Here is a 10,029-nt window from a genome sequence, read left to right on the forward strand (position 1 = left end):
AAACTTTGTATATGGGGATATTATTATATGACAGGAAAAGTAATTTCAGCGTTTTTGAAAATTCATCCCCCAGCAGGGTTAAAAAGGGGTTGAAAATTTGAATCCATTACAAATGCTTTGAAACTTCTTAGAAAGGCATAATAGCCGATTACAAAAAAAAGTAATTGCAACGTTTTTGGAAATTCAACCCCTAAGGGGGTTAAAAAGGGGATGAAAGTTCGTCATAGGGTGCAAATTTTATTTTAATCTAGGAACTTGAAACTTTGCAAAACGTTATTAAATTAAAGTACAAGAAAACTAATTTCAGCGTTTTTGAAAATTCATCCCCTAAGGTGGTGGAAAAGGGGTTGAAAGTTTGTATGGATATCAAACATTTTTTCGAGCGCGGGACTTGAATCTTTTTATTTGGGGATATTATTAGAAGACAGGAAAAGTAATTTCAGCGTTTTGTAAAATTCATCCCCTAACAGGGTTAAAAAGGGGTTGAAAGTTCGTATAGGGTTCAGATTTTATTTTAAGGTAGGAACTTGAAACTTTGCAAAAATATATTAAATTAAAAAATAAGAAAACTAATTTCAGCGTTTTCGAAAATTCATCCCCCAAGGTGGTGAAAAAGGGGTTGAAAGTTTGTATGGAGCACAAATATTTTTGTGAGTGTGTGACTTTAAACTTTGTATATGGGTATATTATTATAAGACAGGAAAAGTAATTTCAGCGTTTTTGAAAATTCATCCCCTAACGGGGTTAAAAAGGGGTTGAAAGTTTGAATCCATTACAAATGCTTTGAAACTTCTTAGAAAGGCATAATAGCCGATTACAAAAAAAAGTAATTGCGACGTTTTAGGAAATTCAACTCCTAAGGGGTAAAAAAGGGGATGAAACTTTGTCTTGGGGTGCAAATTTTATTTTAAGCTAGGACTTTGAAACTTTGCAAAAAGGTGTTAAATTAAAAAACAAGAAAACTAATTTCAGTGTTTGTAAAAATTCATCCCCCGAGGTGGTGAAAAAGGGGTTGAAAGTTTGTATGGAGATCAAATATTATTGAGAGTGCGGGACTTGAGTCTTTGTATAAAGCCATATTATTAAAACTCAAGAAAAGTAATTTCAGCGTTTTTAAAAATTCATCCCTTAAAAGGGTTAAAAAGGGGATGAAAGGTTGTATGGGGTTCAAGATTTATTTTAAGCTAGGAATTCGAAACTTTGTAAAAATGTATTATATTAAAAAATAAGAAAACTAATTTCAGCGTTTTCGAAAATTCATCCCCCAAGGTGGTGAAAAAGGGGTTGAAAGTTTGTATGGAGATCAAATATTTTTGTGAGTGTGTGACTTTAAACTTTGTATATGAGTACAGTAGAGTCCGATTAGTACGACTTCGCATATAACAACCAACCGCTTATAGCGACGTAAGTATAGGCACTTGTTTGGTTTTAGTACGAGCTACTATGAAAGTACAACCGTTTATTACGACTCCGCTTATAACGACCAATCGCTTTTAACGACGGAAATTGACTCAAAATCCGTCCGTCAAGTTCGGTTACAACGACGAGCGACGTAGTTTTTACAAATAAATAGTTGGTAAGAAGCCTACTCCGTCCCGCGCACCTAACTCCCCTCCCCCTTTTGCCTATACGCAGCAAGATGAAATAGTCATGTGACTTTTCGTAATCTTGCAAACTAAATAAAACCCAATTCCCATTATTTAATTGAGCTTAAACTTCACATACATAATTATGTACATAAGTTAGGTACAAAGCAATATTTTGGTAGGTACCTTCGAGCTGATCTATGGACACAGGAGATGGCCATAGGAACTGTGTGATAAAACAACGTCAGCTGGATTAGATCCCCAAGAATTACGACTTTTTATTTTACGGGATTCGAGTTATTTGCGGATATCGAGTGAGTTGACTACCTTGAAAAGTGGCTTCTTCTAAACACACAAGTCTCTCCATTTAAGACAAAGTGTTGTAATACTAACGTAAATAAATATTTTAAAGGAAATCTTTTTTTTCTTTGATTGTCGCATAAGTATTAATAAATACAAAATTACGTAATTCTTTTAATTAAAAAATATATTAAAATTGGCAGTTCGTTTTGTACGACGTCCGGTTAGTACGACGTAATATCAGCGGTCCCTTGGGCGTCGTTATAACCGGACTCTACTGTATATTATTATAAGACAGGAAAAGTAATTTCAGCGTTTTTAAAAATTCATCCCCGAACAGGGTTAAAAAGGGGTTGAAAGTTTGAATCCATTACAAATGCTTTAAAACTTTTTAGAAAGGCATAATAGCCGATTGCAAAAAAAGGAATTGCGACGTTTTAGGAACTTCAACCCCTAAGGGGGTAAAAAAGGGGATGAAACTTTGTCTTGAGGTGCAAATTTTATTTTAAGCTAGAACCTTGAAACTTCGCAAAAAGGTGTTAAATTAAAAAACAAGAAAACTAATTTCAGTGTTTGTAAAAATTCATCCCCCGAGGTGGTGAAAAAGGGGTTGAAAGTTTGTATGGAGATCAAATATTATTGAGAGTGCGGGACTTGAGTCTTTGTATAAAGCCATATTATTAAAACTCAAGAAAAGTAATTTCAGCGTTTTTAAAAATTCATCCCTTAAAAGGGTTAAAAAGGGGATGAAAGGTTGTATGGGGTTCAAGATTTATTTTAAGCTAGGAATTCGAAACTTTGTAAAAATGTATTATATTAAAAAATAAGAAAACTAATTTCAGCGTTTTCGAAAATTCATCCCCCAAGGTGGTGAAAAAGGGGTTGAAAGTTTGTATGGAGATCAAATATTTTTGTGAGTGTGTGACTTTAAACTTTGTATATGAGTACAGTAGAGTCCGATTAGTACGACTTCGCATATAACAACCAACCGCTTATAGCGACGTAAGTATAGGCACTTGTTTGGTTTTAGTACGAGCTACTATGAAAGTACAACCGTTTATTACGACTCCGCTTATAACGACCAATCGCTTTTAACGACGGAAATTGACTCAAAATCCGTCCGTCAAGTTCGGTTACAACGACGAGCGACGTAGTTTTTACAAATAAATAGTTGGTAAGAAGCCTACTCCGTCCCGCGCACCTAACTCCCCTCCCCCTTTTGCCTATACGCAGCAAGATGAAATAGTCATGTGACTTTTCGTAATCTTGCAAACTAAATAAAACCCAATTCCCATTATTTAATTGAGCTTAAACTTCACATACATAATTATGTACATAAGTTAGGTACAAAGCAATATTTTGGTAGGTACCTTCGAGCTGATCTATGGACACAGGAGATGGCCATAGGAACTGTGTGATAAAACAACGTCAGCTGGATTAGATCCCCAAGAATTACGACTTTTTATTTTACGGGATTCGAGTTATTTGCGGATATCGAGTGAGTTGACTACCTTGAAAAGTGGCTTCTTCTAAACACACAAGTCTCTCCATTTAAGACAAAGTGTTGTAATACTAACGTAAATAAATATTTTAAAGGAAATCTTTTTTTTCTTTGATTGTCGCATAAGTATTAATAAATACAAAATTACGTAATTCTTTTAATTAAAAAATATATTAAAATTGGCAGTTCGTTTTGTACGACGTCCGGTTAGTACGACGTAATATCAGCGGTCCCTTGGGCGTCGTTATAACCGGACTCTACTGTATATTATTATAAGACAGGAAAAGTAATTTCAGCGTTTTTAAAAATTCATCCCCGAACTGGGTTAAAAAGGGGTTGAAAGTTTGAATCCATTACAAATGCTTTAAAACTTTTTAGAAAGGCATAATAGCCGATTGCAAAAAAAGGAATTGCGACGTTTTAGGAACTTCAACCCCTAAGGGGGTAAAAAAGGGGATGAAACTTTGTCTTGGGGTGCAAATTTTATTTTAAGCTAGAACCTTGAAACTTCGCAAAAAGGTATTAAATTAAAAAACAACAAAACAAATTTCAGTGTTTTTAAAAATTCATCCCCCGAGGTGGTGAAAAAGGGATTGAAAGTTTGTACGGAGATCAAATATTTTTGAGAGTGCGAGACTTAAATCTTTGTATAAAGCCATAGTATTAGAACACAAGAAAACTTATTTCAGCGTTTTTAAAAATTCATCCCATAACAGGGTTAAAAAGGGGTTGAAAGATTGTATAGGTTATAATTTTATTTACAGCTAGGAACTTGAAGCTTCGTAAAAAGGTATTTTATTGAGAGAAAAGAAAACTAATTTCAGAGTCTTTGATAATTCATCCCCCAAGGTGGTGAAGGGGGTCGAAAATTTGTATGGAACCCAAATATTTATTGGAGTGCGGGACTTGAATCGTTGTATAAAGGCATATTATTACAATACAAGAAAAGTAATCTCAGCGTTTTTAAAAATTCATCCCCTAATAGTTTAAACAGGGGTTGAGAGTAGGTAGAGGGTTCAAATTTTATTTAAAGCTAGGAACTTCAAACTTCGTAAATAGGTAGTTAGGTAGTAGGTTTTATTAAATAGTGGACTTGAAAATCTTCTGGGGGTTGAGAGAGATTATATCGAGATTATCGAGAACAATTTTATTCAGTTAGGGGCTTGAAACTTCGTAGCCAGGTTGTGAAAGACAAATCTTATGCGTTGTATAATAATTAACAAATGATTAACCATCCCTACTGCTATCTTTTGCTGCATAATGTTCTAAGCTAATGTAGAATTTATAACCACCAATATACAAATCCACGCGTACGAAGTCGCGGGCAACAGCTAGTCTACCTATACACGTGCCTTATCCGTATTTAAAAAAAAAGTTCCGGTGCCCATAATTTGCATAAGGAATTCATTAGTTTTATGATTATCTGCTTCATGCTAAATTAAACATGGGACTTAATTTATATATATTATAATACCTACTTACGAGTAAGAAAAAGAAATAAAAATATATCATCCGCGGATAGTAGCGTGACATAATTTAAGTATAAAAGCCTGGTTTTAATGCTAGTACTTGCCATAATTATACAAAAATAGCCACAATGATTGCTAAACATTTGTTTGGATTGTCCTTATGTCTGCTAATCACAGTAAATATAGCTAGCGCGGGTAAGTTATATATTGTTTCTTTTTTGTGGTAAAAAGTGCTTTTATTTAACACAATACAATAGGAGAATACATGATAAAAAGAAACAAGAAAAACAAAATAAAAAATGTTATGTTATTGGTTTGTATTAATGACAAGGTCGGTTTGCAACTAATTTAAATTTTAGAAAAAATATGCATGCACGCTGTTTAGATTAAAAATGTAAAATCTTATTACCTTTTTTATTATTTTGGCAATAAATAAATTATTTCGGTTTTATTTTAGGTTTTTTTAAAATGTTACCGATTAATATAAATATCAAAGAAATATTTTTTGATGATACCAATGAATTCTCCGAGGAAATATCTGAAGAGGTCTCTTTTGAAAGTAGCGAGGAAATGACCTACGACAGCACCGAGGACTTGATCATAAGAATGTACAGGGGGATGATTTATGAAAATTATGAAACATCCACAAAAGATTCACATAAAAAGGCCAAGGAGGTGACGAACGACGGGACTACAGAGGCCTCCACTAAAAAGGTTGAGACCACTGTCTCCGGAAAAACTTCAGAAAACTCCTCCGGTAAATCCAAGGAGGTTGTTGCACGAAATTCTCAAGGAAATAATAACAAGGCTGTCTCCGGAAAAACCGCTGAGAACTTATCCGGTAAGAGTAAGGAGGTTGTCTCCGGAAAATCAACAAAGGACACCAAGGGTTCCAAAAAGGTCAAGAGGGCTGTCTCCGGGGAGACCGCAGAGGATACCAAGAATACTAAAAAGACTCAGAGGAATTTCTCTGGAGAGACAGCAGAGAACTCTTCCGGAAATTCTAAACAGTCATTCTCTGGAGAGACCTCAGAAGATAAGGTTTAAAAGCTGCTGCTTGATGCCTTCGAATCTCAGAAGGTAGCTCCTGTAAAACAGATGTATTAATAAATGTGACCCGAAACTGTCATAAGTAGTCGTTTCTTCTAATTATGTATTTTTAGTATCTGTTACATACCTTAGCATGTAGAGGGTAGAGTTTGTTTGGAAAGAGAAGAGTCGTAGAATGTATTGGGCCCCATACATTCCACGACTCTTCTCTTTCTGCACAGACATTAATTACCTACTATTTAGAGTCTGATAATTTTGAACTTGTCAATCTTAACCTTATCTATCAAGATTAATACAATTAAGGTTACCTACCAATAAAAAGAAATGTCTTTAATTTTTTCACGTAGTTTTCATGGCTAGTAATTTATTACTTACTACTACAAAATTTACTACTTAATACAAAAGAAAAGGCTATTGTACTAATCTAAGGTGTGTCGATTTTTGCTCGGTAATTTTACCAATACTTATAATAGATTCAATCAACGGTAGGTAGGTACAATTACGTGTGTGGTTTTGACCACTAACTATATTTCTATTCGTATGAATGAAACTAACAAAAAATTAAGAGAATACTCATAGTCATATTCATTTAATTTAGTATTCATCCTGCAGTAGGTTTTCCTTTGACGTACAGCGAGTATGAACTAATAGGTAGTTCCAAAAATGAGTATTTTATACTCAGGCTTTTGCTCTCGTTGTCGAAATCAACTTTTGGGGGATTGATAGCATTTACTCTCACTGAAACATATGTGACCTCCGTATTGGGTGGAACCTGGAATAATTAACATCCAACTTGTTAATAACTATTGTGATTGACGAATCACGCGTTCTTTCGGTAAAATATAAACGAGAAGGACACGAGCGAAAACTGCAAAGCAACTTTGAATTAATTAAATAAAAACTTTGGGTTTACAAAAACTATCACTAACCACATTACATACATACCATACCACCATACACATACATACGTACCATTACATTACATACCTAGGGAGGTGAATTCGTAAATGCTTCCAGATCGCAGTGTTTGTGGCCCGAACCGAAGGTGAGGGCCATAAATATGCGATCTGGGGCTTTACGAATTACCGCCCGTGGTTTGTCTAAAGTTTTACGTCTTGCCCTGGCCAGGAAGTGAGATCCCACAAAATCCCACTTACGGGCCTAGGGTGATGTAAACAAAATTAAACATCTGAGGAGTTCGGTAAAATTATCATCAATGGTACAATTACAAGTAATTAAAAGATAAGATAAGATAAAGATAAAAGATAGTTTATTCAAGTAGGCATAATTACAATGCGCTTATGAACGTCAAATAAAGCTAGGTAGACCGGCTCCAACCCTACACCTCTGCCCCGAGAAGATTTAAGTCCCCCCTCAATTGGAGGAGGGTATCCCAATATGGGACCGGCAACAAACTCGGCGGGACACATCTTTTCAAAAAAAATATACATCTTATAATTAACATGCATTACGAGAAAATAAGTAAAAAAAAAACAATTTAAATTACTATAGAATTCATGCAATTATACACATAAGGTGTAATACAATTTGTATGGAATCATACAAATACGTAGTCATATAAATTATGGAATCATACAAATTTTGAGTCCCTTGTAATTATTATACGTATTTTAAAAAAGGTTAAAAAATGATAGGTATTACGCAAAATAATTATAAAATAACGATGCACGATGGTGGCAAAATTTTGGCCCCTTTTTTTGTTACGTCTGATAAAAGCCCTATTTTTTTTGTACATAACTACTCTATCTACTCGTGTATTTCACATAATGTAAAAAAAATGGACTTACGGGTACGTTAACATAATTGTTATGTTCAAACAAATGAATTAGACCATCCTTTGTGTAAATTTGTTTACCAACTTCCTTGTTACCTGTGGGCAATAAACATAAAACGAAGATCATGTTTTCGTCTAATTGTAGTAAATTTTCTTTACAGATTTGTGTGAAAAAGGCACAAAAATCACGTTAAATTTTGCAATTTAACTTTACATTATTGTTACTTGTTGTTTCAGCCATAAAAAAATACACACTGTTATTTCAATTATATTTAAACTGTCGACCTACGGATATTTTAAAGAATCATGAGATAATCGATGACGATAGGTGGGCGGACAGAGAGACGGGGCGCTCTGTGGAGAGCGTAGAGGCATAGGTACAATACAAAGGTTTCCATTGGCACCTTTGGGGTACCTCGGGTACCTCTGCCACTTCATAACATGTCAGTGACAATAAAATGAGATCCCTAGCGGCTTTCGTACCTATACCTGGGCACCGATTTTTGAATTTCGATCGCTCGATTTCGTCACTCGAAAATCGGTGGGAAACGGCGAAATGCTGATTTTTGAAATACGAGTGATAGAAATTGGGAATCTAGTGGTATTGACCACTCGTTTTCAATTCTATTAGTAGAATTTACATGCCTAGTAGTAAGATATTACTGAAAAAATACACGAAATCCAGCGGTCGAATTTAAAAAATCGGCCCCCTGGTGTCCAGCCAAAACCGAATGTTTTTCCGAAACCGAAACGGAAGGTTTGGTCTTGCTCTCAGTTTCGGCCGAATCCCGACGTTCGGCTGAAATTTGTGGGCGGCCGAAAAGTTGGGCATTTTTTGGCCGAAACCGAACCATCGGCCGTAACATGATTTTTACATTTTTTACGTCGAAACTTGTCGAAACCGAAACGTGGCACTTAATAAACTTCCTTTATTGTAAAAACCATAGAATTAGATGAACAAGAACAACTGTCAATCTTCAAAAGTGGTAAAAACCTCTACTAAACCCGACTCAAACTAATCAAACTTACCAAACTCGTAGAAATATTCATTAATAAAAGCCAACACGTTAAATGCGAGTTGAAGAACAAGAAATATTTCCAATAAATGTTTCGGGTTCATGATTATTATGGTAAAATACCTAATAGGTATTTGATCTAATCGTTTAAAATTACAAGGAAATAAGGTTGAAGATGGCATGCAACTATTACAGCAAAGTACAGTACAGCACTAGGCCATTTTAAAGTTATTCACTGCTACGAATATAATGCATATATTATTTAAACCATGTAAAGTACGAAGCTTGAAATTAAAATATGTTTTATTTTATATTATGACTTAGTTATAAGTAGGTTATAGGTTTAACAAATAAGAAACACTCTTTAATAGGTACCCGTAAACTATATGCAGGGTGCTATTTTAGAAGATGACAATTTTTTTTTCGGATTTTTGCGATTACACTTGAAAAGCGGTAACGGGGTATTTCCTGTTCTCTGAGATCTTTGCTCACCAACTCATTGCATACCCAGTTTATGAAGGAATTCCAGTAATAACATTATTCATTACTGTTAGGTTTTAGGTAATAAATGCGGAACACTGAAAGTATTAGGTATTAATTAAAACATGTAACGATCGTTAATTAATATTTGGCTGCAATTGCCCCACGGTCTCTCAAATATGTTACTGCAAAAGCGCGTTACCCACGTGGATCTACAGCAGTAGAATTTTAACCATTTTCATTTAATTAAGTAAGTACATTTACGGCAAAACTACCTGTCTAGCTGTCAACGGTGTCCACGGGTAAGTGTCAGTAGCTCGTGGTAGAGTAGCACTTGTGTAGCTGCATCTCAAAAGTCAGACTAAGCTAACTCTGCGCCGTCTTTTGATAACACAGAGGGAGCTAGTGAGCTAGCTAACATAATAAACGACAGAACTTCAGAGAAGTTTGACGTTTATGATAATACTCTCACACTCGTTGTTTAGCCTGACTTAACACCTTATCAAGTAAATATGAAGGAAGGAATGGAAAGATTCGTATACGCTTCTGGTAAGAATCCGCAGCTCAGTAGCTCAGCGATTGGACCAAATGGTCACAAGTTCGAGTCTTGCCGAAGATGGAGAATGTCTCAATTTTTTTCTTTATTATAAAAAATATATAGATACGCAGACGTTTCTGCTTGGTAAAAATTAGTTTACCAAGTTTTTTTTTGTTTTTAGAATGGCTGCTGGCAGTTTCAGGCTTGAGGTGTTGTGCCTATTGATAGCAGTAGTCGCAGTTACAAATGCATACGATTTTTTTTATGAATTTGGTAAGTCAAACATTACTTATA

At 34.9% G+C, this 10,029-nt stretch overlaps 1 protein-coding gene across 1 annotated transcript; it reads right to left on the bottom strand.

Annotated features, from left to right (window-relative positions):
* Window positions 1-6,501: 6,501 nt before the first annotated feature.
* Window positions 6,502-8,834, bottom strand: LOC134655984 (uncharacterized). The gene is made up of 3 exons (XM_063511498.1): window positions 8,731-8,834; window positions 7,715-7,797; window positions 6,502-6,678 (listed from the first exon to the last, which is right to left on the bottom strand). The coding sequence occupies exons 1-3, from the start codon at window positions 8,819-8,821 to the stop codon at window positions 6,508-6,510; spliced, it is 345 nt and encodes a 114-aa protein (XP_063367568.1). The 5' UTR covers window positions 8,822-8,834; the 3' UTR covers window positions 6,502-6,507.
* Between the last annotated feature and the right edge of the window lie 1,195 nt (window positions 8,835-10,029).

This window comes from Cydia amplana, chromosome 17 (assembly GCF_948474715.1).
Source record: "Cydia amplana chromosome 17, ilCydAmpl1.1, whole genome shotgun sequence".
Lineage (NCBI taxonomy): Eukaryota > Metazoa > Arthropoda > Insecta > Lepidoptera > Tortricidae > Cydia > Cydia amplana.

Excerpts from the sequence above, each read along its gene's own strand:
- LOC134655984 (XM_063511498.1), bottom strand. The coding sequence starts at position 8,821 with ATGAACCCGAAACATTTATTGGAAATATTTCTTGTTCTTCAACTCGCA. Across the intron at positions 7,798-8,730 it reads TGAATATTTCTACGAGTTTG|GTAACAAGGAAGTTGGTAAA; the intron begins GTAAGTTTGATT and ends TATTGCCCACAG. Across the intron at positions 6,679-7,714 it reads ACAATTATGTTAACGTACCC|GTTCCACCCAATACGGAGGT; the intron begins GTAAGTCCATTT and ends TAATTATTCCAG.